This window comes from Panthera leo, chromosome D1, assembly GCF_018350215.1.
Source record: "Panthera leo isolate Ple1 chromosome D1, P.leo_Ple1_pat1.1, whole genome shotgun sequence".
Classification (NCBI taxonomy): domain Eukaryota; kingdom Metazoa; phylum Chordata; class Mammalia; order Carnivora; family Felidae; genus Panthera; species Panthera leo.
The window spans coordinates 15985493-16003650 of record NC_056688.1 but is presented as its reverse complement, the minus strand read 5'-3'; the positions used below and the strand labels follow the sequence as shown (position 1 = coordinate 16003650).

The window sequence follows — 18158 nt, the reverse complement described above, 5'->3', positions numbered from 1 at the left end:
GGCATGGAGCCTGAAGTGGGGCTCGATCTCATAATCATGAGATCATGAGCTGAGCCGAAATCAAGAGTCGGATGCTCAACTGATTTAGCCACCCAGGTGCCCCTGTGGAAAGGTTTTTCACTATATAAGTTCAACGTATTTAATAGCTAACAGCTTACTTACCAGGTTACCTGTTTCATCGTCAGTGAGTGGAGTGCCTTCTGCTCTGTCTTCAAGCTCTACCCATCCTTCCCTTCAAGGCCCAGGCGAGGTCTCTTCTCTGTGTTGCTCTCTCCCTACCACGGCAGCTCTCCCGGCTTCTCCCGGGAACACTGTCCGCAGCCCTCACGGCCGCTTAATCTCATTTGTTTTTCTGTTGGTGTTCAACCTTCTGCATTCTTGGCCACCCTTCTATAATCGCAAGCTCCTTGAAGGCAAAAACTGTTTGTTTGCACCCCCTTAGCGCTCAGCACAGTGCTGGTCTGCCACACGAGTGGTGAGAAAAGCAGTCGCTGAAGAAGTACCTAAAGGATTAAATACAGAGCTTTTAAGCCGGAAAAATGGCGAGCACTTTTGTATGGTCACAGCCGGCACACGGAGGTGCTCAGAACGTTGGAGTTGGACAGTCCCGGCTGCTGATTCCAGCGCTGTCCCTCACTAGCCGTGCAACTTCAGTAAATAACCTCTCCGAGTCCCCTGACCCCGTCAGGGCAACCTCTGTCTTATCTGCCTCGTTGGGTTGTCGAAAGGATTAAAAATGAGATTACGCGTGGAAGGCGCTAAGGGCGATTTCTAGAGCATAGTCAATGTTCACCAGACATGGGCTACTATCTCTTGGATCACCCCGAGCCATACCTCCCTGTGTCCGTCATCAAGGGACACAAGGGCCAGGTTGCTGATCAGCAGCTAGGCATGGTCAGCATCACAGAGTCTCCTGGTGAGCCTGCGTGTTGAGTGTGCAGAGGCAAAGAACCGTCGCTTTAACAGGGACCGACACATAACACGGTCCCAACGAGCCGGCCGAGGCTGAGTGTGCACGCCATGTGGCAGGCTGCTAACCGCGAATGGCCTTTTTGGTCACGGCCACACGCAGAAATAGCCCTGTGGTGAGCAGGGAGGTTTCTGAGCGCAGAGAGGGAGAAGGGGGCCCGCTGGGGCTTGTCACAGCTCCAGCCTCCGCCGGGTGTAGGGGTGTAGACGGAGCGCTGGGCGCTGGGTCAGGGCGAGGCCTCCCACTGGGCCCCCCAGCCCACATCCTGCTGAGACAAACCACAGCAGCTGCCTTCTGGCTGCTGGCTCAAAAGGTGAAGGGAGGGGTGCCTGCTTGCTCCCCAGCACATCCTTCCCCGTGGGCCGGGCTCAGCCCTGGCTTTCTCTCCCAGGCAGCTTGTGGAAATCGGGGTCCCCAGCCCCTTACACCTCACGCTGCCCATCCGCCGCTTTCTCCTGCCTTTGAGGGCTGATGCTTCTGTCCCTCCGTTTTCTGAACTGGCCACTCCAATCGGGGCCCATCAGCCACTCTCTGCCATCCTTGATGTTTTTCTCCAAGAGAAGTTAGTCAGGGGACTATCTTTTCCCTTCTTTCCCGTTCTCTTGTTTATTTCTTCCCTAACGCCCTCTCCAAAGACAGGGTCAGATGATGCCCCCACCCGCATGCATTTGAGATCATAGCTGGGAATTTAGTCAAAGGGAGGGAGGACCTGAGGAAACAAGGCAGCCTCGGAGGGCCTCCCAGAAAAAAGGGACGGAAACTCTTTCAGCCAAATACACTTTATTTCTTTTCTCTCTCAGCTGACAGGGAGCCTAGCGCATTCGCGCAGATGCAAATGACCATCCAGGGGCCTGCGGGGAAGACGTGGGGGAGGGCCCAGAGGGCTGGTTCGGGGCCAGGGTCTGCGAACGGGGCAGGACCTCTGCCAAAGTTACCCGGTCCATCCCCACAAAGGGTCACCGAAGACAGAGCTGGGAAAATGGAAAGGTAGATGGAATAGTTAGGGATGGGGGCAACTTCTGTGCAGGAAAGGGGGGAAGCGAAGGGAGAAGGGGGCTCTCCTGCAGGGTAGGAAGGAACTGGTGATGGTGGGGGTGGGAATAACAGAAATAAATACCCAGACGAGGGGCCGTCCAGGTGGGGGGGGGGGGTAGCCATGATGTTTCACAATAGTGAATAGTGCCTGTGCTATTCTAGGACTGAGCGCCAACAGAGAAGGCAGGATGGAAGGAGCTGGCGAGAAGGCTGCAGGGTGTGAGCTCTCCAGAAGGCAGAGGAGCTGTTCTCTTCTGGGGTCCAAGATTTACTCAGGGTACAGGGAACAGCAGGCCCCGAAGAAGCCAGACCTGGGCCTGTGGGAGGCAGCGTCCTCAAGAGCCATCAGATGCCTCTCTGATTCAGGCCAGAATACAGATCCTGCTGGCCTTTCCGGATGGGCTGGGGGTGGAATAGAGAGGTGGTAGTCAGCAGGGTGGCAGGAGGTAGTTCCTCAGAAAGAAGGGCCTCTGAAGATCTAGCTTTAGTGCAATGGAGAGACTCTTAGACTAGGAGTCAGGAGGCAGGCTCAAGTTCTCACCTGGACCAGGCACCCACTTGTAACAGACTTGCCGCCTTCCGTAAACCTCACCTTTCCCATCTCGAAAATGGGACTCTAAAGACCCACCTCTCAGGGCATTTGTCGGAATTCAGTGAAGTCACTCACGCATACGACAGCGAATATAGCACATGCTTGGCTGCTGCTCGATAAATAAATATTTGTTGAGCTTGCCCAGGTGTGCTATTCCAAATATTTAGCAATTGGTGGTGCGCACACCCACCCACCGGTCGGAACGGTCCTGCTGGGGGTCTGCCGCGCCAGACATTAATTCTCTAGCTGTCTGATGGGGAGGCAGTCTGGTGGGGGAGAGGCTGTGAGGTCTGGCGGTACGTGGGTTGGGGCAGGGTGGGCAGGAAGCTTGGGGCTGTTGACCAGCGAAGTACTTTGATATTTCAACAACGGGTGTGACGGTACCGGTGCGCGCAGGTGGGACATCAGTCCCGATTGTGTCACGTTAGAACGTGCGGGTGTGGTCTCCCCTGTGCTAACGAATCAGCCACAGAAATAGGAGCGCTGTTTCCCTCCCCAGGCCATGGTTGTAGAAGCCACACAGCCTTGGAAATGGCCCTGTTCCATCACGAAGGAGGCACAGGCGGGCACAAGGCGGGTTGTCCTGGAGCTCTGAGTGAGGGGCTTCGAAGGGTCTGGAGGGCAAGCTAGACGGTCCCACCTGTCCCCTTCTCCCCTAGAAAGCTCCCCCCACCCCGTCCCTTGTTACCTCGTAGTCTGGATTGGGCACAGGTGGTGGTTTCTCCTTGTTTTGTCCTGCAGGGGAGGGGGTGGGGGAAGGATTAGTTTCTAGAGGGAACACCCATCTCGTGGCAACGAGACCCAGATCTGTTCTCTCGTCTCTGTCTCCTCTTTTTCCATCTTGGCCGTTCTTTCTCTTGCTTCCTTTCATCCCATCTCTAACGACCCCCACACTCTCTATCATTTTATGACTTTCCTCAGCTCAAAGTCCTTTCATGTTTCCTTTCCTACGGGTAAGGGAAAGGAGAAGGCGGGCGCCAGTATCCCAAAGTCTCTGTCCCCACAGACTGGGAGGGGAATCTGGTTACTCCAGAACACTCAGGCATTTGGGGAAGCCATCCCGTTAATAAGCTTTTTGTACTTTTCTAGGACGGGAAAGAGAAGTGATCTGAGATGTGAACCCCTCCGTCCAGATGCTGGCCACACGGTGAATGTTCTATAGGAGCTGTCTTGACCTGGCTGTGGACTTGCCACCCCGGCTGGACTTTCCCTTCGGTGGGACTCTTTTCCGACTGAAGCCCGCGGTCTTACCCCTGGGCCTGCCGCCTGCACCTGGTCCTCGCATCATGGTCACGGAACTGGCCTTTTTATTCTTGCTCCAATAATATACCAGCAGCAGCAACCCCAGAGTGATACAGACATCAGCCACGATGGTCGCGGCCACTGCCATCAGATCCACCTCCATGCAGTTCTGACACACTGTGGGGGACAGGGGGAGGGGGAGAAGAAGAGAAATCACCGGGAAAAGAAGACACAGAACAGTAGACCCCAGCAAGGAACCCATAAAGGCGATTTTCCCTTTCTTACTCTCACGCTTGCCGTGGCCGGAGCGGGACCTTCCAAAGTTTGTAACAACAAGCAAAGGGGGACGGTTATGGATAGAGGCCTTGGAGTCAGACAGTCCTGGGTTCAAGTCCCAGCTCCGCGCAACTTACTAGCTGTGAGGATCGTGAGAAGTGTTTTCAACTCTCAAAGGCTCTGTTTCCTTTTGTATAAAATGGGAATAAAATAGTACTTAACTCGTATTGTTGTTGCGAGGGCTAGATGAAAAAAAAGTTCCTGGCAAGTGTTTGGTATACAGCCCTTGGAGCTTAACAAGCGCTCAGAAAATGTTAGCTGTTGGGGCGCCTGGGTGGCTCAGTCGGTTAAGCGGCCGACTTCGGCTCAGGTCATGATCTCGTGGTCCGTGAGTTCGAGCCCCGCGTCAGGCTCTGTGCTGACAGCTCGGAGCCTGGAGCCTGTTTCGGATTCTGTGTCTCCCTCTCTCTGACCCTCCCCTGTTCATGCTCTGTCTCTCCCTCTCTCAAAAATAAATAAAAAAAAAAGTTAAAAAAAAATAAAAAAAAAAAAAGAAAATGTTAGCTGTTATTACTATGCCCTAGTTTATGACGCTTTATTATTCGTGTATTTATTTATAAGTGTTTACTTATTTTTAAGAAAGAGAGAGAGAGAGAGGGAGCATGAATGGGGGAGGGGCCGAGAAAGAGAGAGAGAGAGAGAGAGAGAGAGAAAGAGAGAGAATCCCAAGCAGGCTCTGAGCTGTCAGTGCCGATCCTGACTTGGGGCTCGATCTCACAAACCATGAGATCATGCCACGAGCCGAAATCAAGAATCGGGCGCTTAACCGACTGAGCCACCCAAGTGCCCCGACACTTTTTTGTAGCGGCTTTGCGAATCTTTCTGAAGAATTTATCTCTGGATAAAGCATCAGCGGAACCCATATCTATGAGCCATAATTCTGGATTCAATAGAATGCAAACGATGCAATCCTGTCTCTTGGGAAGTTGTTGTTTTAGATCTAATGCTGAGTTCACCCAGATGACCCCACATTGGTGTTTAATCTAGATTTCAGAAAACGCTGACACTGTGTGGCCCCTAAGAGTCTCAGATTGAGTGTAAGAGGAACACAAAGATGCCAGGGGACTGTGAGTTGAGTTAGGGGAAATAATTGAGAACACCCTCTTGAAGTGGTCCTTTCTAATGGTCCTATATTACCTCTTGCTTTCAGGTAGAGATAGTTCTTCTCTAGCGTGTTGCTTGTATAGCAGGCATAATAACCACTGTCTTCCATTTCTGAAAAACCATCCAGAAATAGCTGTTCTCCATATTCATTGGGCAAGAGGCCACCATTTCTTTCCCATTTTATTGATTCACTTCCCAAATCCTCAGGGCATGTCAGCACCACCGTGGTTCCAGAAATGGAGACTTTATACCCTGGGAAATGGGAGAGGAGAGAAGGGAAATCGGAGGGAGAAACCAGTAAGATTTTGGCAAAGGCAAATTAGTCACAAAGAACCAACCTGATACAGAGGGTCATTTGTCACCCAGGCCTTGGGTTTTCTTGTCAAAGGGGATGTCTGCTGGCTACAGGGCGTGAAAGAGGGAATCCGAAGGCAAAGGGGAACTGGACAACCTTTTTTTTTTTTTTGTAGTTTTTTTAGTGTTTATTTTTGGGGGAGAGAGAGAGAGACAGACAGAAAAGGGGAGGATGGAAGTAAAGGAAAGTCTAGAAAAAAGTCCCTTTGGGAATATTTCCAAAACGGGAGTTGGAGATGTGATACTGGAAGGACCTGAGTTCTTGGGGTTAATCTCTCCCGACCAATTCCTTCTCCTCTAGCCACCCACCGGCATCCTGAGGGCACCCATGAAAGACAGCTGAACTTACGTGCGGAGGCAGATGTCTGTGGAGGTGGCTCTTCACCAGAACATGAGAAAAAGAAAGCACAGTAAGAAAATAACCTTGGCTTAAGTTTCAGTTGTAGACACAGATTTTCAAGTGGGGCTAGAAACTATCCCCCCAGAACCGCCAAAGAAGGCCCATCCTTTAGTGAGCCCCAAGCCTTGAAGGTAAGTCGTGTACTCGGCGCACCAAGTATGCTCCTAGACGTAGCTCGGATGCATCAGATTGAGGTTATACCGGCACGCGTTTCTAAATCCAGATCCATGGGAGTGCGGGAAGTCTTAAAACCCTAAAGGTGAACAATTCTCAGTCTTCAAGCTCATTCTCCTGCATTGGCGCGAACCGTATTCTGGTTAGACACGAAAGGGTCTTCTCAGAGATAAAGACCTTCACTCGTCGTCAGGAGATCTCTGAGCCACTGATCCTTGGGCTTACCTATTTTTCATCATTCAGAAGTTCTCTCTTATGATGAACAGAATCCCTCATAGGAGATCAAACAGCTTTCTTATTCTCTACCACTTTCCTGTTGTTGCCTTTAAATTGTGTAAAGGACTGTACTCCTTTTAAGGGAATGGTTCCTCCCGTAAAAGGTGGCTTTGTTTTGAACTATCTCCTGAGTATAATCAACTCTCAGTTATTTTTTGTTAGAGGGAGGCAGTATTGGTGTGGACAACGAAGAGCCGCTAGTATATATAATTTGGGGCCCAGGCACATTCCCCACAGCAGGCCATGTTGTCCTGGGAGGTGGGGCTGGGGCGCCTCTTTGTTTTCTGGAAGGTTTGTGGCCGGGACACAGGGCGGCACTAGGTTATGCTGAAGCCTGGATGTGGCAGCTGGAAGAGAGGAGAGGTGCTCAGAGACCGCTTTTTCTCTGTTGGGGGCTTTCTGCTATAGTAGGCTGTTAGGGACAGGGCGTTGGACTGAATCAGAAGCCCCGTGTTTGAATCTCAGATCTGCTTTAGGCTGTGTGACCCAGGGCAAGTCATTGAACTTCTCTGAGCCTCAGTTTATTCATCTGTGAAATGGAGATAAAACACCAACCTCACAGGGTATTTGTGAGTGGTTAATGGATTATGAGGGTGAAAATGAATGGCATATAGCAGATGCTTAAGAAAAATGTTAGTTACTTTCTTCCTTTCCTTCTTGGGGTCCTGCTACAATGGAGAACAGGACTGAGTTCTGACCCAGTTGCTCAGGCAGCTCTCTGGCTGAGATCATGTGGGATGTAAACAAGTCATTCTCCAGATTTGTCTATCTGCTAATAGTTGGGATTTGAGTATAATGACGTAGATAGTTGATACTATTTGGACTTAGAAATAATTTTTCAAAACTATTTCTTAGAAATGTTATATAAACTAGAAATCATACGTAAAATAATTTAAAAGTAAATAGACATTTCACTCTGCTTGGTGTTTGTTTGAAAAAGAAATGTAAAGGGGCGCCTGGGTGGCTCAGTCGGTTAAGCACCTGACTTTGGCTCAGGGCGTGATCTCACGGTTCTTGAGTTCGAGCCCTATGTCGGGCTCTGTGCTGGCAGCTCGGAGCCTGGAGCCTGCTTTGGAATCTGTGATTCCCTCTCTGCCCCTCCCTGCCTCGTGCTCTGTCTTTCTCTCTCTCAAAAATAAATAGACATTATCTGCTGGCTCTCAGGCTATCTGCCCTACTTAAAAGTCTACAGTTCTAAACTAATTCTAGATACACATTTTTTTTTCATGTTTGTTTATTTTTGAGAGAGAGACAGAGACAGAGCATGAGAAGGGGAGGGGCAGAGACAGAGGGAGACACAGAATCCAAAGCAGGCTCCAGGCTCTGAGCTGTCAGCACAGAGCCCGATGCGAGGCTCAAACCCACGACCCATGAGATCATGACCTGAGCCGAAGTCGGACGCTTAACTGACTGAACCACCCGGGAGCCCCTAGATACACAATGATTAAATAAAGGTATTTGGATTCCATTCCTTCTACCCCCTTTTCCCAAAACCAAACCAAAACCAAAACCAAAACCAAAACCAAAAACAAAAACACCGAGCCTCATTTCTCTTATTTATTGTGGGCCTGACAGAAACATTCTTAAGAAATCTGGGGGACAACCTGTGGTTTATTTTATGCTAAGTGTAACCTCTATTGATTTAAAAATAGGACATATGTTTATACACTGGAGTTGAAATAGAAACTTTAATGCAGATTAGCGTAAGAAATTTTACAAATTCTCTCTGGAGAAACCAACTCTAAAACTAGTTTCAGAGGTGAATAGTGTTCTATTTCAACTCCTTTTACCTCTCTAGTTTGTAGTTTTTATTGGTTCAGTTTAAATAACTTTGCAGGGCCCTACAAATTAAGAATCCATACAAAGTATATATATTAGAGGGAAACTAATCTTACTGCTCAGCAGTATGTTATACAGTGAATATTTGTGTTTTGGAATTTAAAAATTATGTAAGGTGGTAGTATCATGAACGGTTTATAAATGTGTGCTGACTTGCCTATTTTAAGGGATCTTATCCACCACCAGGTCAGAAAAATGTATTTTTAATTTAAAAAAAAATTTTTTTTTAACATTTATTTATTTTTGAGACAGAGAGAGACAGAGCATGAACGGGGGAGGGGCAGAGAGAGAGGGAGACACAGAATCAGAAGCAGGCTCCAGGCTCCGGGCCATCGGCCCAGAGCCTGACGCGGGGCTCAAACTCACAGACCACAAGATCGTGACCTGAGCTGAAGTCGGACGCTCAACCGACTGAGCCACCCAGGCGCCCCAATTTTTTTTAATTAAAAAAAAAAAATTTTTTTTTAAATTTGAGAGGCCTTTTGAGGGGCGCCTGGGGGGCTCAGTCTGTGAAACGTCCGACCTCGGCTCAGGTCAGGATCTCACGGTTCGTGGGTTCGGGCCCCGCATGGGGCTCTGTGCTGACAGCTCGGAGCCTGGAGCCTGCTTTGGATTCTGTCTCCCTCTCTCTCTGCTCTTCCCCTGTTCACTGTCTCTCCCTCTCTCTCAAAAATTAATAAACATTAAAAAAAAAATTAAAATGCCTTTTGAACATTTTTAAGCCATGGATTTAAACAGCCACATAAAATAAATTACCACGTTTAAACAAGAAATAAACATTAAAAAATATAAAAAGATGAATTTGTGATTTATACAGAAACTCCCAGTGGCTTCTATCCATACTTCCCAGAATGTATGCTCAGGGATCCGTGACAGTTAGCAACAAACGCAGGCCCATCCCCGATAGATCCTACCGGTAGACCATTGTTGTTTTCGTCTAGTAGTTCTCATTATTAATATGATTGTCCTCAATACCTTTTTGTCTCACGTTTGAAAAGAGGTCGTGTAGAGTGAAAATCCTCTTACCTGAAGGGTCGTCATTGTCTGAAAAGGAAATGATAAGCAATTGTTAGCTACCCTTGTATCAGCTACCAAGAACAGACCCTGTTCCCCTGGGTTAGGACCTTCTGGTGCTAATGTAACACTGTGTGTCAACTCTACTCAAACAAAAAGAAAAGAAAAAGAAAAGGAAAAAGAAATGCATCCTTGGACTGCGTCAACAGGTCAGTCATGTTGATGACTGGTGAAATGATTATGGACAAGTTTATATTCATCTTTCAGATTCTCTATTGGAGCACCTGAATGGCTCAGTCGGTTAAGCGTCCGACTTCGGCTCAGGTCATGATCTCACAGTCCGTGAGCTCGAGCCCCGCGTCGGGCTCTGTGCTGACAGCATGGAGCCTGGAGCCTGCTTCGGATTCTGTGTCTCCCTCTCTCTCTGCCCTTCCCCCGCTCACACTCCGTCTCTGTCTCTCTCTCTCTCTCAAAAATAAACATTAAAAAAAAATTCTCTATGGTATTAAAATGTAATTTTCCAGATTGAAAGAAAGAAAGAAAGAAAGGAAGAAAGAAAGAAAGAGAACAGCGGATCTCCAAATTCTTCATGGCTGTATAGGAAAAGTTGTTTTGGGCCCTACCTCCTACATTAAACAACTGATGGCGATTTACAAAAATAGATCCTAAGTAGTCATTTTGCAATAGCAAGTCATTACATCATACACCTTGAACTTACATTGTGCTATACGTCAATTATATCTCAATAAAGCTGGGGAAGAAAATGAAGCTCTGCATTGCACATAAATCGATGAGAAAGAAAATCAACTGTAAATGGCAACGGCATGCAGAAGAGATTAGTGATCCCGAAGCATGTCAGTGCTTTCGACGTGCTCCATCTGTCAAGAAGGTAACGTTAGGGGCGCCTGCGTGGCTCAGTCCGTTAAGCGTCCAACTCTGGCTCAGGTCATGATCTCACGGTTCGTGAGTTCCAGCCCCGCGTCGGGCTCTGGGCCGACGGCTCAGAGCCTGGAGCCTGCCTTGGATGCTGTGTCTCCCTCTCTCTCTGCCCCTCCCCTGCTCATGCTGTCTGTCTCTCTCTCTCTCAAAAATAAACATTGAAAAATTAAAAAGAAATAAGGTAACATTAAAGCATGCTGCATGGGAAAAAAAGAAAGACAGTGTTCTAAAAATATTACAAAAGAGGCAGTGTCGGGGCGCCTGGGTGGCGCAGTCGGTTAAGCGTCCGACTTCAGCCAGGTCACGATCTCGCGGTCCGTGAGTTCGAGCCCCGCGTCAGGCTCTGGGCTGATGGCTCGGAGCCTGGAGCCTGTTTCCGATTCTGTGTCTCCCTCTCTCTCTGCCCCTCCCCCGTTCATGCTCTGTCTCTCTCTGTCCCAAAAATAAATAAAAAATGTTGAAAAAAAAAAATTAAAAAAAAAAAAAAAAAAAAAAAAAAGAGGCAGTGTCACGGAATGTAGACGGGCGCAGTGGCCTCCTTTTAACCCAAAATTGCTTCACGGCAGCTCGGAGGAGCTGATTGAACAGAAAGGCTTCCGATATTGGGACATTCCTGACTCTACCGCTGTGATTGGGAAATAAGTCCCGGCCAGGCGTGCTCACACGCGTGTGCACACAGGAACGCACATGCACACACACATTCAGAGCATTTGGACACGGGACTCTAAACCTGCACCCAGAGGCTTATTCGCCGCATGCCCGTGTATACGTTCCTATCCTCTACAAGATTCCACATCAAATATGAAGTGCAAACAAATGAAAACTTTCAGCACTTTCAACCTGAACAGTTCCAAGTTTTTTCTTTCAAATAGTTGCCATTGGGGCGCCTGGGTGGCTCAGTCGGTTAAAACGTTGATTTCAGCTCAGGTCATGATCTCACAGTTCGTGGGTTCGAGCCCCGCGTTGGGCTCTGTGCTGACAGCTTGGAGCCTGGAGCCTGCTTTGGATTCTGCGTGTGTGTCTCTCTCCCTGGCCCTCCCCCGCTTGTGCTCTGTCTCTCTCTGTCTCTGTCTCTCAAAAATAAATAAATGTTAAAAAAATAAAAAAAAAACACCTAAAACTCATTTTTCCTGGGATCTCTGTTCCTTTCCTCTTGCTGTAACTACCTCTGGACTGACCAGATAGTAAAAACTCCTTTAATAGGTCTCTGTGGAAGCTCTGTGTGTGTGGGGGGGGGGGGGGGGGGGGGGCGGTGAGAAGTGAGGGGGTGGGGGTGGGGTCTAGCAAAAGCTCCACTCATAAAAACAAAAAGACTGCTGGGCTGATTGCATAACAAGGAAAGAAAGCATATTCTTACCTTCCTGCCCCCAAGCGCCAACTAGAAAACAAATAAGGAAAAAAAAAAAAAAGAGTTAGTCAATGTTGTGGGTGCCTGAAATTCCAAGCAGAACGAGTAATGTGGTCTAGTTTGGCCATGTCGGAACCACCCCTGGACCAGAGTCATACCTGTACCCCAGATAAGTGACATGAACTGCTGGGTACGGACCAGTGTCCAGTTCCTGGCCCATTGGGACGAAACAAAGCGAAGAAGCATCTAGCGTTAAACATGAACACTCAATATTTGACCAAGAGTTAGAAAAAGTTGAGACTCCTTTTCGGGCCACCAGGGAAATGGCAAACGAATTTTGCAGCCTAGCCTCCGTTTTTGAAAATCGGACTGTGGAAGAAAAACAAGCTTTTGTTTAGGTACGCGCGTTGAGATTCTCGTTCCGTCTCTGGCTCCCGCTTGTCTGATGGTTCAGTTTTTCCATCTGTTTTCTGCTCGAGCCAGAGATGGAGATATTTGAAACTACAATTACTCCTCCGTTAGAGCCTGTGTGTTGAAGAGCCTGGTCACACTTCCACTGGGCTCCTCACTCAGCAATAACCTGGATTCATTACGATGACCAGCTTCCCTCGTGTTGTCTTTAAGTTCTCCGTATACCCGGGCCTCCCTTTTTTTTTTTTTTACCAACAGCATCGAGTGAGACCCCTCCACCCACCCAGAGCCGACTGGGCACATTTTCGTGATGCCAGATCTTTAGGGATGCCCGGGACTTTGATACTTCATCTCGCTCTCTTTCCATCCCCCCCCACCCCCCACCCCAGAAAGCATCGTTTATATTATAAGCCTTGAAGAAAATGCCTGACCTCTCCTTGCAGGAGTCACGTCCTGCCCCTTGACACTCAAAATGTGTTCCTGGGACCGGCAGCAGACTTATAAACGCAAGAGCTTCCTCGAAAGGCAGAATGGCGATCCCCACTCTGGTCCTACTGGAGCAGGAGCTCCAGAATCCCAGGTGATTTGTGTGAGCGTTCAAGCCTGAGAAACTCACAGTGAAGCAGGAAGCAGAGACACCATGGCTGTGGCTCTGAGATAGGAGCCCCAGCTCTGATAGCATTTTCTAGGCCTCTGAACTAAAGCCGTCGTGAACCATTTTGCATCACGTAGCCTTGCAGGGCACAGGCCTTCTAGACAGACAGTCCTGGCTTCCCGGGTCAGCTTTAGCACCGACTAGCTGTGCGGTTTTCAACAAAGTTATGTAACATCTCTGCACACCAGTTTCTTCATCTACAAAACAGGGGATGTAACCTTCGCCTTCCAAGATGAAGCTAAGAATTAAATTAGTTGATGCATGTAAAAAAGTTTTCTTTAGCCAGTCTCTGGCACTTAATAAATGGCAACTTTTTTTTTTTTTTTTTTTTTAAATCTTATCTTCTATGAGATGTGGAATTGCTCTCGGTCGTTTACCTGCCTATACTCTCCCTTGCTTCAAAAAGGACTCAATTAATCGAAAGTTCTTAGTCACCTGAAAAGGACTGAAAATTATGAGGTATGTTTTGTCTCAGAGACCAACCTTGCTGTACCCCCCCCCCCCCCCCACACACACACACTTCGGGTTCAGCTCTCTGCTCTTCTCATCTCTTTTGTGTTAGTTCTTAAAGGCTGGGTAGTTCACTGACGAACAAGCCTGTCCTTGGAGGCAGAGAGACTTCTTTGTTTTCAATAGCTACGATCCCAAATGTTCCCTGAGTGGTGGCCCATGCGTCCGTCCCATATCTCGTTCGTCAGCCTGCCGTCTTGGATCCCCAGCCTAACATAGCACAAATAGTTCCTTATACCTTCTGGTAAATGAGGCTCCCTTGGTACCACTGGGCATCACCAAGGGAGGCTGTGGGCCTTCCCACAGCCTGGAGAAGTACGACCCTTTCTCATTTCATCCTACTTACCTGACAGGAGACAGAGTCCCAGAACTCTCCAGAGGCTTCCCAATGGCATCATTCTCTCACCGGATGGACCCTGAATTCTACCTAAGATGGTGGAGGCTGGTGGCTCAGCACTTCTGAAAAAGAAACCAGAGGACTTGTTCAACCCCCCTGCTGCAGGTGAGGACCCTGAGGCCATTGTTCCCAATGCCGGGATGATACAGGGGGCCTTGTTAGGGGGAGACTCACCATTTTCTGAAGCAGGCACCCAAGGCTGGGAGGGGAGGCGAGTGACAACCCCACACAGGAAGTGTGCAGGGGCCTCTGGGCCTGCGGGGTTCTACGTCACTTGGAAACGTTCGAGGCAGAGGCGGCCACCTGGGTTCGCTGGGGAGACATGGGCCCCATATCTTCATCTTCCCATAGCACAAGCAAGAGCACTCTGGCAAAACCTGGGGGTGAAATAAAAAACACCTGCAATTTAACTGCCCGGGGCCTTGTCCCGCATTGGGACCCCCCCTTCTCAAATGGCCCCTCTCCCCAAATAAGCTGTGACAAGGAAGAAAGCGCTTAAAAAAAAAAAACGGATTTAAAGTAATCTCTACCCCCAACATGGGGCTTGAACTTACAACCCTGAGATCAGAAGTTGCATGCTCCACCCACTCAGCCAGCCAGGTGCCGCCCCCCCTTGCTTTCTTTATGGTGTGTCTGCCATGGAACAGCAAAGGTGCAGACGTCTTATTGACAATACCTGGCTTGGAACTACAAATTGGCTTAAAACCGATTTTGGTGGGTTTTTTTTTTTTGGCCCATGATAGTGACAAAAATACTTTATTTTTTTTAAATGTTTATTTATTGATTTTGAGAGAGATAAAGAGAGAGGGAGGGGCAGAGAGAGAAGGAAGAGAGAGAATCCCAAGCGGACCCCGCACTGTGGGTGCGGGGCCTGACGCGAAGCTCGATCCCACACGCTGTGAGATCATGACCTGAGTCGAAATCAAGAGTCGGACGCTTCACCAACTGAGCCGCTCTGGTGCCCCTACAAAAATATTTAAAAACACAACATTCAGTGTTGGGAAGGGTCCAGGGTGAGAGTCTCAAAATCTGCTGCTGCCAGATTGATACGGCCTTTATTTTTAAGCTTGCATAAATCAAATGCTCATTTTATGCCGGGCACTGTGCTCGGGGCTTTGCCAACACATCTCATCTAATGCCCAAAACAACCCTCCAAGGTAGGTATTGCTTTTATCCCCATCTTATACTTGAGCACACCGCGGCTCGGACGGGTTACCTAACCTGTTGAAGAGTACAGAGCTGGGACTCTACAAAACATGTTGGCAAAACTCACTTTGCAAATATATAATATCTATTAGGCTGTAGTTATGTGCCAGGTCCTGGTAATGACAGCTGTAACAGTCCTTGTGCATGTTAAGTGGACGATTTCGGGAGACTGATACTAAGAGAGAGGATATACAGGTGCCCTGGGGATGATGAGGGGGGGGAGGCTAATACAGTTTGGGGGGCAGCGACGGTGTCCCTGAGGACGTGACATCCAAGCAGAAATCCGATGGGCCCGGTAAGAGTGAACCAGGCGGAGGGGAGGACGGGTTAAGGTATTCCTCCAGACGGAGCAGGCATGTTTGAAGCTCGGGTTAGGAAGAATGGCCCATGTGAGAATCTAGAAGTCCAGAAGGAGAGTCAGAAGTTGTCAAGAAATGAGGTAGGACAACTCAGCAGGGACCACACGGGGAGGGATTTAGGAACCATGTTAAAAATTCTTAAGGATTATTCTAAGTGCAATGGGAAACAGTTGAAAGGTTTAAATCAAAGAGCAACAGTATGAAATTCTTAGAACCTGTTTTTTTTTTTAAGCTTATTTGTTTATTTTGAGAGAGAGAGAGAGAGAGAGAGAGAGAGAGAGAGAGTGCACGAGTGGGGAAGGGGCAGAGAGAGAGGGAGAGAGAGAATCCCAAGCAGGCTCTGCACGGTCAGCACAGAGCCCAACACAGGGGATCGAACTCACGAGCTGTGACATCATGACCTGAGCCAAAACAGAGAGCCGGTGGCTTAACCGACTGAGCCATCCAGGTGCCCTGATGGTGTCAACTTCTTTAAAAAAGCTTCGGGGCGCACGGCTGACTCGGTCAGTGGAAGGAACATGCGACTCTTGATCTCTGGGTTGTGGGTTCGAGTCCCACATTGGGTGTAGAGATTACTTAAAAATAAAAATCTTGGGGCGCCTGGGTGGCTCAGTTGAATGAGTCCGACTTCGGCTCAGGTCATGATCTCGCGGTTCGTGAGTTCGAGCTCCGCGTCGGGCTCTGTGCTGACAGCTCGGAGCCTGGATCCTACTTCCGATTCTGTGTATCCCTCTCTCTCTCTCTGCCCCTGTCCCGCTTGTACTCTGTCTCTCTCTCTCAAAAATAAATAAAAACATTAAAAAAAAATCTTTGGGGCACCTGGGTGGCTCAATCAGTTAAGCGAACGACTCCTGATCTCAGCTCAGGTCTTGATCTTGGGGTTGTGAGTTCTGGCCCTGCACCAGGCTCTATGCTGGGTGTTGAGCCTACTTAAAAACAAACAAACAACCGAAAAAAAGAACAACTTAAAGAAAAGTTGAAGTGAAAAAAGGTTTTAATGACAGAATTAATACATGCACATGTTACAAAGAACGAAGGGCACAGAAGGGTACATAACGACAGCCTCCTACCCCACCTCGCCTCAGCCCTATTCCTCTCCCTAGAGAAAACCGCTTTTAACTTTGTGAACTGTTTCCTTCTCGTGGTTACCTTCTTATCTCTGAACGTGCACCGTCATCATTGGGGTTCTCTGGGAAGCAAACTCTGAGATGGAGACTTGTGTGCGGGAGGCCCAGTGAGGGGGCACAGGAAGAAGGGGCACTAAGTCACGGTAGCAACAGAGAGCTCGGCCAATCCCACAGGGAGTTCTCAGGCTGGGACGGCCTCTCCGGACGGTCCCGAATTGAGGCACCAGGCCCATCATCTAGTCTTGGATGCGAACTCTTTCTAGAAAGGGGGTAAGAACTTGGCCAAGGCGGCTGCTCCTGCTGAGGACAATGCCCTGCCCGTGGAGAAGCTCAGCCGAGGGCCCTCAGGGGACACAACGCCAGCAGCTGGGGGGGATGAGCAGTCCTCAAGGGGGAGGCTGGGCAGCACCACATGGCACGACACAGTTCACCCCTTGCTGTGTAATAATTTCACCCTATCCTTAAACAACCATTTCAGGACTCTGCTTGATCTCTTTTCCCGGAGAAGCTTATAAATGGCAAGTTAGTGGGACAAATTGCGGTCCCACTGTACCGCAGTTCTGGGGCCCCATCTGGTAGTCATCTCCCTCCTTTGTTACCCGTATTCTGGATTGCTCCCAGCCTCGGCTAGCACTTCTGCTAACCCACGGGAAGACTTAGCTTGAGGAGTCTGAGCCCCAAGAGTCTGGTCGCCTGGCCTTTTCAGGCAGTGAACCCCTCCATTTTGTATGTATTCTCCTTTTCCCTGCAGCCTTGATTCCTCCTGATGATAAAGAGAGATTCCTTCTGCTGGGAGAGTGAATCATTTTTTTTTTTTTTCTTTAAAGTAAGCTCTATGCCCAATGTGGGGCTTGAACTCACAACCCTGAGATCAAGAGTCACATGCTCTACTGACTGATCCAGCCAGGCGCTCCAAGAGAATCTTTTTATTTATTTATTTATTTATTTATTTATTTATTTATTTATTGCTTCCCAGTCTCTTGGCCATGGTAGGGAACAGGTATAGCTTAGTTTAATGGAACTCTTGCTGGGTACCATGATGGAAGCATCCTGCTTCTGGAAACCATGGCCTCTAGAAACTCAGAGTCTAGAGTTATGGGGACAGGAAGCACGAATTCCCTGAATGGTTCACTGGGAGTAATGGTAAGCACGAATACTCTTATTTCCAACCCTTAGTTCCCGGATGCATGGATTCTACCTCCTGGGGACAAACTACCAATGGATCCTATGGTCACATGTCCATATACCTTTGTTATAAAGTAGGTCCCATGCGGGGCGCCTGGGTGGCTCAGTCGGTTAGGCGTCCGGCTTCAGCTCAGGTCATGATCTCATGATCCGTGAGTTCAAGCCCCCCGCATCGGGCTCTGTGTTGACAGCTCAGAGCCTGGAGCCTGCTTCCAGTTCTGTGTCTCCCTCTCTCTCTGCCCCTCTCCCACTCATGCTCTGTCTCTCTTTCTCTCAAAAATGAATAAACGTTACAAAAATTAAAAAAATAAATAAATCAAGTAGGTCCCATGGTCCCTAGTGATGCTACGCAGGATCTGATGCTGATGGATCCGCCAGTACGCGAACTCGTGGATGGTGAGCTTTGCAGGCAAGAAAGTCAAATCCACGCCCAGAACGTGTACCCACTCGTATGAAATGAATCAAGTCCTTTCCAGGTTTCATCTGGAGGGGATCCAATGTAATTAACTGTCCAAGAAGGGACTCCTTGGTTTCCTCTAGGGAGGGTACCACATAGGAGGCTCAGCATTGGACTGTTTCAGCAGCAACAAAATCTACACCAGCCTTGGTGGGAGCCCACACTGTTGTACCTAAGTACAGCCTTTACCGCTGCTGCCATAGCTACGTTTATAACCCCCAACGTTGC

The 18158-nt window shown here is 48.7% G+C and overlaps 1 protein-coding gene across 1 annotated transcript; it reads right to left on the bottom strand.

The window, feature by feature from the left end:
* Window positions 1-1733: 1733 nt before the first annotated feature.
* On the bottom strand, window positions 1734-13857 carry CD3E (CD3e molecule). Its single transcript, XM_042906332.1, has 9 exons — window positions 13771-13857; window positions 13546-13658; window positions 11633-11653; window positions 9349-9366; window positions 5983-6012; window positions 5313-5531; window positions 3849-4016; window positions 3286-3332; window positions 1734-2407 (listed from the first exon to the last, which is right to left on the bottom strand). Exons 2-9 carry the CDS (start codon window positions 13595-13597, stop codon window positions 2351-2353), a joined length of 612 nt encoding a protein of 203 aa, XP_042762266.1. The 5' UTR covers window positions 13598-13658; window positions 13771-13857; the 3' UTR covers window positions 1734-2350.
* Between the last annotated feature and the right edge of the window lie 4301 nt (window positions 13858-18158).

Bases quoted from the DNA above. Each gene is read 5' to 3' on its own strand.
- CD3E (XM_042906332.1), bottom strand. From the start codon at position 13,597: ATGATGCCATTGGGAAGCCTCTGGAGAGTTCTGGGACTCTGTCTCCTG. The intron at 11,654-13,545 runs GTAAGTAGGATG...TTTGTTTTCTAG, and splicing joins GGGACTCTGTCTCCTGTCAG to TTGGCGCTTGGGGGCAGGAA. The intron at 2,408-3,285 runs GTAACAAGGGAC...TTCCACCCCCAG, and splicing joins TGCCCAATCCAGACTACGAG to CCCATCCGGAAAGGCCAGCA.